At 42.6% G+C, this 15,604-nt stretch overlaps 1 protein-coding gene across 4 annotated transcripts in view; it reads left to right on the top strand.

The window, feature by feature from the left end:
- The first annotated feature begins 137 nt into the window (after positions 1-137).
- Positions 138-15,604, top strand: part of pcnt (pericentrin) — a 38,687-nt gene continuing 23,220 nt past the window's right edge. For 2 of the 4 annotated variants that reach the window (XM_078278297.1, XM_078278296.1), the window contains exons 1-29: positions 138-320; positions 1,438-1,467; positions 3,667-3,843; positions 4,284-4,427; positions 5,146-5,295; positions 5,415-6,325; positions 6,425-6,772; positions 6,909-7,107; positions 7,320-7,736; positions 7,820-8,038; positions 8,362-8,457; positions 8,617-8,760; positions 8,918-9,137; positions 9,355-9,434; positions 9,583-9,880; positions 9,994-10,094; positions 10,345-10,456; positions 10,684-10,810; positions 11,048-11,167; positions 11,261-11,339; positions 11,546-11,650; positions 12,300-12,411; positions 12,513-12,553; positions 12,648-12,779; positions 12,907-13,153; positions 13,266-13,416; positions 14,045-14,498; positions 14,648-14,845; positions 14,951-15,022. In XM_078278297.1, coding sequence (XP_078134423.1) covers positions 273-320; positions 1,438-1,467; positions 3,667-3,843; positions 4,284-4,427; positions 5,146-5,295; positions 5,415-6,325; positions 6,425-6,772; positions 6,909-7,107; positions 7,320-7,736; positions 7,820-8,038; positions 8,362-8,457; positions 8,617-8,760; positions 8,918-9,137; positions 9,355-9,434; positions 9,583-9,880; positions 9,994-10,094; positions 10,345-10,456; positions 10,684-10,810; positions 11,048-11,167; positions 11,261-11,339; positions 11,546-11,650; positions 12,300-12,411; positions 12,513-12,553; positions 12,648-12,779; positions 12,907-13,153; positions 13,266-13,416; positions 14,045-14,498; positions 14,648-14,845; positions 14,951-15,022 — 5,532 coding nt within the window. In that variant the 5' untranslated portion in view covers positions 138-272. The remainder of the gene's footprint in view (positions 321-1,437; positions 1,468-3,666; positions 3,844-4,283; positions 4,428-5,145; positions 5,296-5,414; positions 6,326-6,424; positions 6,773-6,908; positions 7,108-7,319; positions 7,737-7,819; positions 8,039-8,361; positions 8,458-8,616; positions 8,761-8,917; positions 9,138-9,354; positions 9,435-9,582; positions 9,881-9,993; positions 10,095-10,344; positions 10,457-10,683; positions 10,811-11,047; positions 11,168-11,260; positions 11,340-11,545; positions 11,651-12,299; positions 12,412-12,512; positions 12,554-12,647; positions 12,780-12,906; positions 13,154-13,265; positions 13,417-14,044; positions 14,499-14,647; positions 14,846-14,950; positions 15,023-15,604) is intronic. The other 2 variants (XM_078278299.1, XM_078278298.1) reach the window with 1 other exon arrangement.

Genomic DNA, 15,604 nt, shown 5'->3' with positions numbered 1-15,604 from the left:
CAGAAGGTGGTATTTAAGCGACGCAACACCCATTGGCTGAAGATGTGGAACGTTATGATTTGATTGGTCCGTTCATTCAGGGAAACTCGATAAGGGCGGAGTTGAAATGACTTGGCGGCCATATTGAATATTATCTGTTGACAGTTGTGTCTCAAAGGAAGCTCAAAGATTTTATTTTAGCCAACTTGTGCTAGAAGTGAAGGTCTGTTTAGCTTTTAAGCTGAATAAGGGCGTGTGTCCTAAACTTTTAATGGTTTGATTCAACCCAAGAGATGGATGACGATGAACGGCAGAGGAAACTAGAAGCTGGAAGAGCTAAGGTTTGTTGCTAACATTTAATGCACGTTAATACTGAATGCTAGCAGTTAGCTAGCCAACTCTTTTGTCATTAGCTTTGCGTTTGTCTACTGCTACCTACACCCCTTCAACATTATTGCACGTTTTGTTTGTCGTTGCTTAGATTCCATTTGCCCGTTAGCTAAATTACAATTTCTCGTAACTTTACTCATTTGCCGCGCTTATGCAGCGGGTTGATCATTAACGTTAGCTGAGGTTGCATACAATAACATTTATGGAGTAACGTTATGGTAATCGGCTATTTATTTGAATCACATCAGTTATTGGAGTCCAGTAGATAGAGAAAGATGCACCTATTTACAAAGACGAAGACAATTTGTTTCTTAAATGTGAAGTGTCTTACTTATTTAAAGTAAGACACTTTACGTTTTGGTACGTGGTTAAATTAACTTCCATTAAGTTATTGCTTAGTGTTGCGTTTGAAAATGTGCTTTTTGCAACCCAATAAACATTTTACAGTCCCGATCTATAAAGGGATTATGTCACAGTCTCACAGCCTTGAAAACAATAAAATGACTTATTTATAATCCCAATGTTAGTTTTTAGATCTTGGTCATTGTTATTATGTTCTTACTAGCTTCTCACAGCTCTAAACAGATGTATCTTAGTGACACGTACAAGCATGTTTTCACAAGTCTGTGAAAATTTGCTACTGTGGTGTTTCCAATATAGAAAAAGCAAGCAGCTGTTTTTTCTTCAATGGGAGGCCCTATTAGTAATGGGCCAATAATCAAGAATGGCCTACCCTATATTGACAATGAGGCTACGTTGTCTAACAGAGTATCAATATGTTATTTGTTGAACTATGAAGCCTTTTGTAAAAAAAACACATCAAGATAATTTAAATGAAAACTTTTCATGAACCCCGAAGCAAAGTGCCACAAACCCCACTTTGAGTATCACTGGTCTAAAAACTAGATTTTAAATTAGGTCACCTGTTAAGAATAGCTCATTGAATTGCATTTCTTAGATGTTGTAGTCACTTCCAGCTCATGTTGGAACTCATTCAAATGATACTGGTGGTACATTAGTAAATGATGCAAAATAACTAAACTGAACCACTGACATTCCTTATGACAGAAATCCTCCAACATGCCCCGAAGCCAGTCCGTAAGTACGCTATAGCAACTGGTGACTGGCACAGACATTTTACTTCGTAGGGGATTGTGGACGTTATTTCTTAGTGGTTTTCGGTCTTCTGGCTTTTTGTTTTGTTTCTCTTGGCGGGGCAATTGGGGCTATCTTCTGCTTTTCTGCACTATGATACGATTGCTGTCAGCTTTGGAGATTTGTGCACTGCTCTTGAAAGAATGACGCGCAAAACAGATTATCAAGACTGTAACCCAGGAGGAATTGTTTTGCATTAGTAATGTCAATGTCTAATGTAGTCATACAACCATTAGGTGGTGCAGTGGCCCATGAGATTTGGCAAGGTTTAACTTGTTGCACTTGCATCTCACTTGAATGATGTTGCTATGGTAACGCAGTGCTGTCAGTTGCCTTTACTGGCACATCAAAATTGATTTGATTTGGCGCATCAAAAAGCTCTGATTTATTTGCCACACTAAAAGCATGGGACGTACGTGTACAAATTGCACACGGACAAGCCAAACATACACAAAACATCCTGTGAGGTGTCTTGGTGTTAACATTGTAGAGAACACAACAGCAGCATTCAGCCGCCCAGTAACATAACAACGATGTGGCTACAATAAGCTCCATCCAGCTGGTTAGTCAGACTCTCAGTAGTGCATAAGCGGCCTTGGGCTAAACAGTGCTCATCTGGCTAATATGTCTAGCTGAGATGTGATGTGTGTTGTGGCAGGCGGAGGCGGTGAACAGGGTGTTGAAAGGACACGGAGGGTGGGGTTTTAAGTGATGCAGATGAACAATGTGACATAGGAAGAGATTTAAGTGTGGTGGTGGAGTTAAGGAATGATTGTTTTAAGCAAAGCTTTTGGTTTTAAGAGTCAAAAAAGGGAGATAGTATGGTGGTGGATGCATTGCATGGTGCTAAACTGGAGTACAAAGCAAATCTACCAGGTGGTTCTATAAACGGGCATGAAAGATGTCCTCAGAATTAACATTGGTGCACAAGCACACACAATGTTGTCATGCACATTCATGTGACTCATCACAGAAAGCAACAAGTAGCTCTCCCGGTGCTGTGCAATCTCATATTGAATTGAGCATGCACACTCTGATGCTGCTCGCCACACACAGAGCTCTGTCTCCTCCTCTCCATGTGAATGCATCTCCCAGTCTCCACCCTCTCTCCTTAGCCTAGGCACATGCCATCCCCTATCCAGAGTTGTGGATCCCTCTGCACTGTACGTTGGCTGTGGCAGGGAGTTTTAGGATGAAGACTGCAAGATCTACATCTGGACAGTAGAGCAATTGCCCTGATGAGGAAGAATTGATAGGTCAAGAAAGGAAATTGATGCCCGACTGTCAGTTATTGATGGAGGGATTCATGAGGGTCTCTGTCACAATGTGGACTGCTTTAATCTGATTTAAGCCGCTTAAAGAAGAGACCGGCAGAGAGAGTGAGAGAGAGAGAGCGAGAGACAGAGACAGACGGCCATAAAAAGAGGACTGTGTTGCAAAGAGAAACTGCCTGAGGTGGATTTGTACCAAATCAGTCCCTCTGGAATTCAAGCTACTAACATTCTGACTGGGGATGGTGTTTTTCACTGTGAATGAACTTCTTGGGTTCAAATTCTTGTTTTGTTTTTTTTTCTCTCGTGATTTTCAGAGGATGTTGTGATGCTTCACAAAGCTCCTGTCAACCAGTTTTACAGTCTCTGAATTTGACTTTGCCACTTGCCAAAAAATGCAAAGACTGAGATGGATGTGTACTTAAAAAATAATAATAATAAAATCTTTTAACCTTGGACTGTTTCTGAACTGCTGAGAGGTTGTCCAATGTGTGTCACAAAAATCTGCACTTCTCTTGGGTTAGATATAGCTCTCTGGAGATTTGACAATATTTAGCATCGTCACCTCATTTTAAACTTGTCAGGCTATTGGGTGTAGACTATTTTGGGTGTGAGTTTGGGATTTCTTCTTGCTTCATTAGGTGCTGCCAATCAATTTTCTTTTCTACAGTGGGGACTATCAACAACTGGTACTTGTAATGATTTCAGAATGATGCTGCGATAACTTCTTCCCTTTTTAGCCGAGAAGATAAATCTGTACTCCAGTTCTCGATCACCCTTGACCCCTGAGCCTCACTATGCTGATAGTGTGGTGGTGCTCAGTGGTCCTGACCTACGTGTCCATCTACCTCTCGCTGTCCTTCCTGCGCAGCTTGCTAGCTTCCGACAGAAGCGGGCGAAAGGCGACGGTGCGGGGGCGCCGAAAAAGACGCAGAAGAGGAAGGGCAAGACTGTCACGCAGAATGACGGAGCAACGCAAGGCCGCCCCGTAGAACCATCACTTTCTTCAGCCAACGACACAGAGCTGGACAAGAAGACCAACCATGAGGTACACCACCGAGCGCATAGAGATTATTAGTCATGCATCATTAATAGAGTTACAGAGGAGACTGGCGAAATCTGATTTGTGTGGACCATATAAGTATTGGTTTAATTAGAACAGCTGCTCATTTTCACCGCACATACTGCTTTATTGCATGCCATCAGTCAGGACTGTTCACGGGTCACACTACCTGACCTACTGTATTTGTTTAATGTTGTTTGCTCACTGTATGCTTTAACAAGTGGTCCGTGCCCCCTGCTCAGTAAACATACATTAGAGAAATGGGTCACTAACCATTACGTTGCCTGTAGGCTATGTTGTCATAGCAACCTGGTCAGGATTAACTATTTACTGCCTTAAAGGAAAAGTTCACAACATTAGATCGCACATGGATTGCAAAGACAAAAGATGGACTCACTCAATTCTAAAACTCTTTAATCCTTTAGGAATCCCAGAAGCCAGAGAAATCAGAGGCTGAGCAGAACCAACGGAAGGAGGATCAGCCCCCCACCCTGGAGCAAAGCCCGTCCCCTGTGGAAGATTTTAAAGAAGAGGAGCTAGTGGCACTCACTGGCAAAGAACAGCTCAAGGTATACACAGTCGGGCTTTATCTGCTTGCTGCTGTTAAAGACTCAGCTGGGCTTAGTTATGTGACTCAATATGAGTAGCACCAGAGAAGATAGGTTTAATGTCATGAATGCATACTTATTATTTTAATCTTAGGCTTTGGATTCACACATGGGAACTGGGCTCTGAAACCTTGCTATAAATCAGTGTTCCTGTTGCAGTGCATTTAGATTTATTTGGTCATATGGAGTCATTTCTCTTTATGCTTTATTTAGCCATAAGACAACTGGAGCCTTGTTGTGATAGTGCTGTGTGTATGATTAAGAAGGTGTGTCTATTTGTGTTCATCATGTGTCATCAGCAACCCATGGGGAACGTAACTGTCTGCTCTTCTGCATTGTCTGCTTGACTGCACTGATCAGAATATACAGCATAGTTCATCTATTTGTTTCGAGTTGTGCAAATGCTGTAAAATGTCTTGGTTATTTTACGTGATTTCAAGGCCTCAAATCATCTTGACTATAGTGTCACATAGCGTTTTACATGTTACATATGTTTTAGAAGTCTTAAAATGATGGTACAGTGTCCTCTGATACTGTAGGCAAATGTGTATTTCGTCTTTTTTTAACATGGAAATTAGTCTAATTTTCTATTCTAAATATGTATGATTGTGTGTGCGTGTCTGTGCTTATTAAAAAATTAAATAATAATAATCAACCCATACATTTATTACACTTGCAGCAGCTACAGCAGGCTGTGGAGAAGCGTAATGAGATAATTGCTAGGCTCAGCTCCAACCTGCAGGAGGCCTTGGCCAGCAGAGACCAGGTGCAACTGGAGGCACAGTCACTTGCTGGACAGATTCAGGCGCTACAGAGACAGCTCCAGCAGGTAAGTGCCACTCAAAGCTAAATCTGGCACAGCACTTCGGGATTATTGTTCCCTAAATATAAGCATTTCACTATTCATATGCACAGCAACTGAACTTGCATGAATTGTCTTTCACACAGACCAGTGTAGAGTTTCTGCGCATCAAAAGTCAGTCAGGCGCTGAAGTCCTCAACACTCGACAACAGCATCAGCACGGCCATTGCTCCCAAGATGCAGACCTCGGTCATAAGGAGGCTCCTTCAGGGGAATTGGGGAGTGCAGGTCCTGGCTCCCAGTCATATGTTGAACGCTTAAGCATTGGCACCGACAGTGAGACAGACGCTGTTCTTCGCAAACTGGGGGCTGAGCTGGAAGAAGAAAGGGAGAACAGCCAACGCATATGTGCTGAACTAGTGAAGGAGATGGAGAAACACCAACATGTGCTTTCTTTACTGGAGGAGGAGAAGACAGGAAGGGAAGAGGAGCGAAAAGAAAGGGAGGCACAGCTGCAAGATCTCCAGACCCAGTTTAGCTTAGTCCAAACTCAGTGCCTTGAGATGCAGCAGTACAAAGAGGAGAAGGAGACGCTGAACAGAGAAGTGCTGGAGCTGAGAAAAAGGCTTCAGGAGGAAGACGACGTAAAGAGGAGATTTAGTGAGGAGGTGGCCAGCTCTGCTCTTCGTCTCCAGCGACGGGAGGAGGAGATGCAGAAGCTCAGAGAGGAGCACAGAGAGGAGGTAGAGAGAGTCAGGCAGCTGTTGGAGGAGAGGGAGAGAGAACTGAAGTTTAGAGAGGAAGAGGTCATAGGACTCAAAGCTTCTAAGAATCGGCAGAACCAAGCAAAAGCTGGTTTTAGTTGTGATGAAAAAATTAGTATAGGTGAGGCCGATCTGGAAAGCGGACCTGATGAGTACAGCATGAATGTATCAATTCCTGGGGATATTCTAATGGAGCGCTACCTGTCTTCAGTTCCTCATGCACACTCCCAATCTTCAGTGGTCAATGAAAGCTTAGAACACTGCAGTCAGCTGGACATCTCTGCAGACTACAGGTTAGAGAAGTGTGTGTGTGTGTGTGTGTGTGTGTGTGTGTGTGTGTGTGTGTGTGTGGCTGGTTTAATCCCCTAATTTGTTTCTGTGCCTCTTCGCAGTTTTGAGCTGAACAGTGAAGTATTGGGAGATGAGCCTCTGTTGTCAATTTCAAACCGTTTCGCCGAAGACCACAACACCTCTACCCCTCAGGGCTCCCCTGGCACCCCCGTGGCTGATCATTCCCACCCTCAGTCTCCATCCCAGTGGCTTCACAACTCCTCCTCCGGCGAGCTGGAGCTGAGTAAACTGTCCGAGCAGCAGTTTGAGGAAACTGACCTGGAAAAAGAGCTGCTGAATCAGCAGTGTGGGGAGCTCCGTGAGGAGCTGGTTCTCAAGGACAGAGACTTGAATGTGTTAAGGGAGGAAGTCATCAACAGTGCTGAAGAGCTGGAGGAGGCCAGGAGCAGGTAATTAAGTTAATTAGGGCATGTAGTTAATTCATTTTTTTCCCCCAGATAACTAAACTTTGTATTATTATTATTTCAGCTTATGTTTTTTATTATACTATACATGTATTATTGGAAACTGTCTTTGTATGTTCAGGTGGGCCCAAGTAACAGAAGAGCTCCAGCAGGCTCTCTGGGAGCTTGAAGAGGAGAAGGAGAAGAGGAGACATGTTGAGGAGGAGATGAACTTGAGAGCCCATGAACAAGACAACCTGAAGAACAAACTAAGTGCCTTAACGGAAGAAAGGGAAAAAGACAACCATCTCATTGATGACAACCAGCTGCAAACACTACAGGTATGCGGGTATGATAAGTGGGTTGGTCTTAACTGCTTAGTAAGAATGTAAACATGCTAGTGTCTGCATGCAGTTTTTTTTGCCCAACTAAATTTAGATGGATAGAAATAATACAGCAGCAGTAAGTAAGCAAAAGTAGGAGGCAATGAATTGATACAAAAAATAAGTATAATGTACAGAAAGCTAATTTTGCATTTCTTCCTTTTCCCAAGGCTCAATGTGAACTTCTCATGTCGGAGCTAGAAGAGGCCAAAACGGCGCACAAAACCACAGGAGCCCTACTAGGTCAAAGGACTATGGAGCTGGACGAAACATTAAAGGAGCTTGAAACTACTCGTGCACAGGTTGTAAATATTCGAACAGAAGTGGAAAGGTTGCGGGAAGAGCTGGAGAAGAGCCAGGGCAGTGTGGACAGTGCTGGAAAAGAGAAGAATGAACTGGAGTCCCAGATCTTCTGTTTGAGACAAAACCTTAGCAATCTGGAGGAGGCCCAGGTCCAGGCAGCGCAGGAGAGAGAGCAGCACAGGAGAAAAGAGGAGGAGATGGAAGACCGGATTAAGAAAATGGAACAAGTCTTAGAGGAGGAACTGGAACAGTTTGAGAACCTGCTAAAAGCCAAGGATTGTGAGGTGAGATATATATTTTGCTTGTTGGAATGTCTACTGTCAAGAGATTAAACATGTACTATATATATAATTTTTATTTTTTACAGTTGGCTGAAGAGAAGGAGAAATGGGAGGAAGAGAGACAGGAGAAGGATAAAGAGCTTATTGATGTGAGGCAACACCTGGAGGAGCAGAGGAGGGAGAGAGAGGAGGAGGTAAAGGCTCTTCTGGAGAAGCAACTTGTAGCTGTTGAGGAGGCTACAGAAAGGCTCAAGACTTCTCACCAACAAGAGATAGAAGACCTGATGGAGAAACATCAACAAGAGGTGGGATTTACAGACTGCACAAACTTCAGTGGCCATTCATTTTATAGATTACTTAAAATCTTTTTTTTTTTTTTTTTTTTAAACCATTTTTACCATAACTATTTTTTCATAAGCTAGCATATGAACCTAGAGGACATTTTTTTTCCACTGTATTGAATGTTGTCTCTCACTGGGTGTATTTGATACAGAGTCACATTAAATATTTGTCAATGTTTCCCATCATTAAAATAATGAAAAGTGGATTGTGCTGCGTTAGTGGTGCTAAACTTTGTAAGTACCCTGTAGTCCTGTAATTTCCTTTGTTTATCTCCATAAATTCTTAGATTTCTGAGTCAAACTCTCACCTGGAGTCGGAACTGCTGAAGCGACAGGCCATTATGGAGGAAGAACAGAAAAGGCAGATCAGCCTAATCAAACAGGTATCAGAATAAAGAAGTCTCAATACTCCAAGTGAACACTGCACTTTCAGCAAGACTCACTACAGTGGAATCTCCTGTCTTAGTTATCACACCTTTTCTATTGCAATTTTGTGTATTATTTTTCAGCTTCTGATGTCTCCCATTCGTTGTCCTCCCCAGGTGACTGAACGTGAGCATGAGAGGATGATTTCAGAGCTGACCGCCAAACACAACGAGGAGCTTAGTCAACTCAGGACAGAACTGACCTCTGAGCTGAGGGACAGCATGGAGGCTGCTCACCAGGCTGAACTGCAGCAGGCTCAGGTATAGTGTCTCCTACATACCAGTTTTTATAAATTGGTATGTAGGATTACCGTGTCAGCTAAATGTGACTAACACACTACTGTCCCAACATGCGATCACTACTAGACCAGAAAAAGCTCTCCCACAAAACCGTACCTTACGCTTTTATTTCCGTTAGGTCGAAAAGACCAGTGAGCTTGAAGCCTTGCGTCTGAGCCTGACCAACGTCCACGTGTCCCAGGAGTCTGGTCTCACCAAGGTCCAGGCGTCCTCGAGGGAGACATTTGCCCAGGAAAGTGCACTCTTGCAGGCCCAGCATCAGTTAGAACTGGACCAGATCAGACGGCAGAACCAGGAGCAGCAGGAGAGACTGCATGAGCTGCACCAACAAAACATGAGTGAGTGCAAACTAAGAGTGCTTTTTCAGTCATTGTTCTTGTTCATGTTTGCCCGTAGGTGCACTCAAAATATGTGCCATTATGGATGCAAGTGAGTCATCCTCATTCTTTTAAAAGCATGCTCCGGACAAAGTAGAGCACAATGACTGATGAAACCTTCACATTGGACTTGGACGTGGGTGAATCTTTTCATTCGTTTTGTGTATTTATGTTTTAGATGAGTTGAAGCAGCAGTGGGAGACTCGTGTTGCTCAGGAGAGAGCTGCCATGGAGGAAGAGCAGTCCAAAGAGATACAGGTCAAGCTTCATACAAATTGTGTTGCGATTGATTACTGCAATTCTGTGATTTGAATTCGGTCATTCATTTGATTCTGTCATTTTATTGTTACATTTAATTTATTTAGATTATATATTTCAATTCATCTTGGTCTTCTCTCTTTCTCAGGCTCATAGATCACAGTGGGATAAGGACACTGAGAGCACCCACTGGACCCTCCAGACATCTCTCTCAGAGACCCAGAACAGCCTTACTGCCACCCAGACAGAACTCGCCAGCACCCAGGCCTCCCTCACCCAGACCAACGAAGCTCTAACTGAAGCCCAGGCTGCTCTGTCACAGACCCAGTCAGAGCTGCAGGAGTCATGGGCCCAGCTCCGGGAACTCCAGCGCTCCAGTAAGGAGCAGAACCAGAAACGGGAGGAGGAGCTGAAAGAAGCCTGGGCTGACAGAGATGCTGCTGCCCGTGAGTTGGAGCCTTCTACTGAGTTTACACTATGCACGTTATTCCATGTATTTTGTGTTCTTGTTCATTTAAATTGTTATTGCTTTTCTCACTCTGTTGTGAATTCTGCTTAGGTGCTCTGGAGGAGTTGGTTTCTAGTCAAAAGGCAGTGCTGCAGGAGAAAGAGCAGCAAGCACTCCACTTACAGGAGAAGGTGCAACAACTGCAGCAAGAGGTGAGTTCACTCAAACACATGGACACATAGTTTAATTGCCATTTATTTCTCATTTCAGTCCATAGGCTATAACATTTAATAACAATAAAGCTTCATATTTTTTTTTGAAAAGACATTTCACGTATTGGGTAGCACCAGTCACTAAAACAATAGGACATTTATAAAAATCTAAATCCACAATAAATAAGTTTTTGTTTTTAAAAAAAGAGAGAAAAAAGATATTGATTGATGTTTTCTCTCTGTGAGCCAGGTTTTGTGCCTTCAAGAGGAAAAGACCTCGCTAAAACAGAGCTCAGAGCAAGAAGTAGGTCAACTGTGGACCCAGCTGGAGAGCATGAGGACCAGTCGCCAAGAGTTGGGAGGTGAGATTGATAAACCAGCCTGACATCTGCTTGACAATGCTGTACTTTTATCTAGTGCATTATGTAAATACTCACAGCCCCAAGTACAAGGTATAGAAAACATGTTGCTTTATCAACAATGGCTGCTGTCTGTGATGTGATATGACCCAAAGAGACTTGACTTAATTCCACTTACTGTGCTCTTACCTTTTTTTTCTGCATTTGTTGTCTACCTTAATTTCTCACAGAGCTGAAGGAGCAGCTGCTCGCTCGCTCAACTCGTGTTGATGATATCGAGCGCCTGAAGACGGTGTTTAATGAACAAAAACGGGAAATCAAAGAGCAGAATGAGGCTGAGCTGGAAAGCCTGAGGAGGTATGAGGGCACAAAACTGGACCGTAGGTTGATGCATTTATTCTCACAAAAGTGTTTTTCTCTCTGTTGTATGTCCAGGTTTGAGTTAAAAAATAGTTTATTGATAATGCGGTTTGCACAGCATATCTTGTGTTGGTCACAGTCTACAAGATTGTCACTCATATCTGTCTATTGTCCTCTACCCTTTCACTGACCCCATGCAAATGTGTACATGCTTTACCTTTTATCCTCCTTTAGGTACTTTGAGCAGCGATTGCGGGCAACAGAGGAGAGCTACAGAGAGGAAATTGCTCTACTCCAGCTAAGGCTGGTGGAAAATGCCTTGGAGGAATCGTTGCTTAAGACTGCAGATAACAGGTATGCCAGTAGATTAGTATGGAAGACCAGTTAAATGTACTACAAACTTGAATTTCATTCTTTTCATATCAGTGCCTTTGGTCTCTCTTCCAGTTCCATATCTCAAGGTGAAACTGAAGAGGAGAAAGATCATGTGCTTCCTGATACTGGCCTCAAACTGGAGAAACACAAAGTGCGTACATACTATATGAGAAAATGAATTGTATAAGACATTTTGAACACCTTCTGTGGCTAGATAAATGTGTGCAATTGAGCACTTTCAAATGTCTTAATAGAATTTCAGGCATGGTTCACGAGATTTTCTGCACATTTCGACCTGCATTTGTTTTGGGATCTTGATCACAAGGCATCTTAAGCGTCATGTTATTTCTCAACCAGGAAGCGCTTGACAGTTTGCGCCTTCGACTGGAGGAGAAACACACAATGAAGCTTGCCACTCTACAATCTTCTATGGATCTTTCCTTTGAGGAAGAGCTGCGACAGGTCAGAAACCAACTCTGTCCTTCAATCTTGAATGCCTCCATTTACACAACAGAATAAGAAGCTAATATGAGAGAGGTTCTTGGCACACAGTACCCTTAAGGTTGGGTTATGCTTTTTTAGAATCCATTCTTGCTCATTCAGAACTAATTCGTAAGATGTGTTGTCCAACCATGTCAGAAATCAGAAGTGTTCATGGTTGTGCCGAATGACAATGCTTGAAGGCGGGGTGAAAAGCCAGCCATCATAGAGAGGGGGTGGGGGGGAGGGGGGAAACGTGATATTGTTTCAATATGGGATAATGGTGCTCATATTTAGACAGTCTCTCCTGGAAGCCATTTATAGTGTTGCACTTGGTTGTTCAGATAAAAAGTGACAGAATTGCTTGTCAAGAATGGGGGAGGGAAGAAAAAAAAGAGCTAGAGAGAGAGATCGAACCCTGGCTCCTTTCTCACCTCAGCGCAGCTGGCTAATTAGGGCGTGAAGTGGGTGTGAATGTTGGATTGTTCCAGAAATGGTTGGACACAGCACTTCCAATCCAATGTTGGGATGATGTGGGCAGGGGGGGAAGCTATTTGAATGTCCGACAAGCAGTTCTTTTGGAGTATACTGGCCCTTTTACTCTGTTTTTATATCATAACTTGTGCATTAGGTGCGCTCAGACCTCACTGACCAGTACTATGAAGAGCTGGAGGAGAAGAAGACTCGTCATGCCCTGGAGCTGGAGCAACTCAGAGCCAAACTTTCTGACCGTCACTTACATGGTACTTCACTTCACACACACACATATATATTATAAAATACAAATATGGTGTTGAGAAGTTGCTAAAGTTAAATAACGACTCCTCAAATATCTTTGTCGCAGAGCTCACCAGAGTTCGTTTGGAGGCAGCAAGGCAGGTTGAGGTGAGAAGAGATAATTGGATAATCTATCCCAAAAAATAAATAAAACACTGACTTTATTGGCCATATAATAACATTTTGTGGTGATATTAATTAGGTGGAGGTTGAACAGCGGATGTGGTGTCACACTGAGGAGCTGCAGACAAGGATGAGCATCATTCACACTCTGGAGAACAGACTGGCTGCCTTGAGTAAACATGATGCAGAACTGCAAAGGAACACACAAAAGGTACACGCGTATACAAGCCTGCATACTAGAAAGGTTTTACAAATATGATGATCGTTATACAGATTTATTAATACAATATGGGAAATTCAAACCATGTTATTGTATATGTTCTTGCCACCTCCTTCAGATGAAACAGGAGTTTGCTGGCGAGCTTGTTCATCTTGAAGAAGCACTGAAACAGGAGAGGGAGACTGTGCAGGAGGAGATGAAGACGCTGAGAGAAGAGCTCCAAGAGAAGCATGAAGCCGAGCTCTCTGACCAGAGGTCAGACCTTCACAAAGAGACTGAGAAGGAGAGGACACGCCTAGAAAAATCACTTCACGAGGAGAAGGAGAAGTTAAAATCTCTACAGGCTGCACTGGACAACGATGAGAGTAAGATCATTTTGAAATACTCACAGTAGACTGTCAGTTCATTATAGCTTCTAGTCAGATCAGAAGTGGGGGTTTTCCATCAGCTTCATACATGTTGCGTTTTGTCTTTTAGGCCCACAGGTCCTAATAGTGCGGCAAAGACTGGAGGCCCAGTATGACGGTGAGCTGCAAAGGGCAAAGAGCTGCATGGCAACCGAAATGAAGGAGCTCACTGCTCTCCTCCAGGAGCAGGGTGAAGAGCGGCTACGCCAAGCCAAAGAGAGGTGAGCTCTCTGTCAAGGCTCAAGATCCTTAAGTCTTGATTGCAGCTGGGGGTCAATGGCTTGTCGGTGGTTAGACACATGAATCATGTTTGTATATGTGCTGTATTAAAGTTTTCTTTTTTTTTTCTTTTTTTTTTTTGAGATGTATGACATAGCATTATTGATTTTAATGTAAAAATCAATTTCCTTTTTTGACTTAATTGTTTAACATTTAAAATCCAAAGTGGCATCTTTAACATGGTTGTATTTGTGGTCAGCAGTCTAAAACTCAAAGGTATTCATTTTCCAATAACAAAATCAGCTGATCTCAAGTTTGAGAAAGCATTAACTGATCAAATTTATTGTAGTTTTCTGTTGATTGACTGATCGTTTTAAAAGTGTAGGTAAGGTGAAACTGTAGAAAAATGGGCAGTCCCCTTTTAAAAGTTGTTGTGACATTTGTTGTACATGACAACATTTCAGCTACAGTGCTGCTATTATGGTCTGAAAGCTGAATGGTATGCACCAAGCCACTGGGAACTGCTGCGTTTTTCCTTAAATCAAAATAAAATCACTTCCAGTTTGATTTTGAGGACCACTGAAAATGCTTTGTTTAGAACAATTTGAGGTATTTTGTGTCTTTGTTCAGGTTCCAAGAGGAAAAGGTAGCGTCGGAGCAGAGTTTGGTCCAGAAATCTGAAATCTCTCTGGCAGAGCTAAAGAACAAACTTCAAACTGAGCTGGAACATGAGAGAGCAACACTACTGAAAAACCACTCGCAAGAGAAGGACGCACTCAATGCCAAACACAAAGCACAACAAGATTCACTCAGTGCCAGTCACAGAGATCAGCTTGCAGCTACTGCCGTTGAGCTCGAATCCAAACACCACGCTGAGCTTGTCGCCTTGGAAGCAGCCTTTGATTCCAAACGAAAGGCAGACCTTCAAAGTCTGGAGGCTGTTCTTCAGGAGACCAATCAGGCTCAGCTGGAGGCTTTAGAAGCCGAGTTGACTCGCAAACACCAAGAAGAGAGGGATGAACTGGAAAAAAGGATGCTGGGTAATATGGACACTTTGGAGGCGACATACCTGAAGGAAGTGCAAGTAAGGACACCGAATTTGTAACAACTTAAACAATATAATGTCAAACCTTATGTTAGCAATGTTTGAACCTCTTTAGAACACAATACTGCCCTTGTTTATGGTTTCGAAGTATTTTTGAATGCCATCGGGGTTTTTTTTGAAAATCTCAGACACTGCGTGATGAAATACTGCAACATGAAGAGCGGTATCTTCAAAACCTGAATCTCCAGAAGTCACAACATAAGCAGATAATGGAGCGCCATGCCGCAGAGCAGCAGTCCATCAGGGAGGAACTGAGGAAAGAGCTGGCTCAGGTGCACATAGAGAAGTTTAGTGCTATGGCAGCAGAGCTCAGCCACGTTCATAAGGTGAGACTTAAAGATGGGTGGTCGACCTCTGGCTAACATCAAATTATCAATCAATAAGCAAACATACAGGCAATTGACAACTTCTACCACAATTTGTTCTTACAGACTGAACTGGCTGCTCAAAAAGAGGCCTTAGATACCGAACACTGCAAAGCCCTGGAGACCCTTAAGAAGCAGGTATTTACCCAATCATCCTTACATTACTATGGTTTTCTAATCTCTTTAAAAAGCCCAAATGATAAGTGTTGACATAAATAAGAAATACTGAATATTCATATATTAACAGATCAGAGGCAAAAAGTCAATGTCTATAAATGCAATGTCTAGTCAAAGCAAAACAGTGGTTGAGAATATATTTGCAGTGGTTGGCCATCACATACTACTGCACCGTTCTGTCATTCCTAACTTGAAACGGTATTGCCTCAGTCTTTACAAAGGAAGAATTTGAAATGTAAAAATACAAAATAAAACTTTTTTTTGGGAGCATATTTGGGTGGGATGCCAAAATAAGACAGAAGCTTTTAAGGGAGCTAGATTACACTGGCTAGATTTGATTACTAATTGCTAGTGTAGGGCAATGTCTGTCTGTAATAAACTGAATCTCTGGTTGTAATGGGTCACCTGTCCGGTTATTGTATCTATAAATTGTTAAAAATATATTACTCTATACATTGTTAATGCAACATGAAATTACATCACAAAATTACAGCTCATATGAGGATTTTATCCATATTGCAAACTCCTATGCTGGTAGATTTA

This window comes from Sander vitreus, chromosome 20 (assembly GCF_031162955.1).
Source record: "Sander vitreus isolate 19-12246 chromosome 20, sanVit1, whole genome shotgun sequence".
In the NCBI taxonomy this organism is placed as follows: domain Eukaryota; kingdom Metazoa; phylum Chordata; class Actinopteri; order Perciformes; family Percidae; genus Sander; species Sander vitreus.
This window is presented reverse-complemented; position numbering and strand designations above follow the sequence as displayed.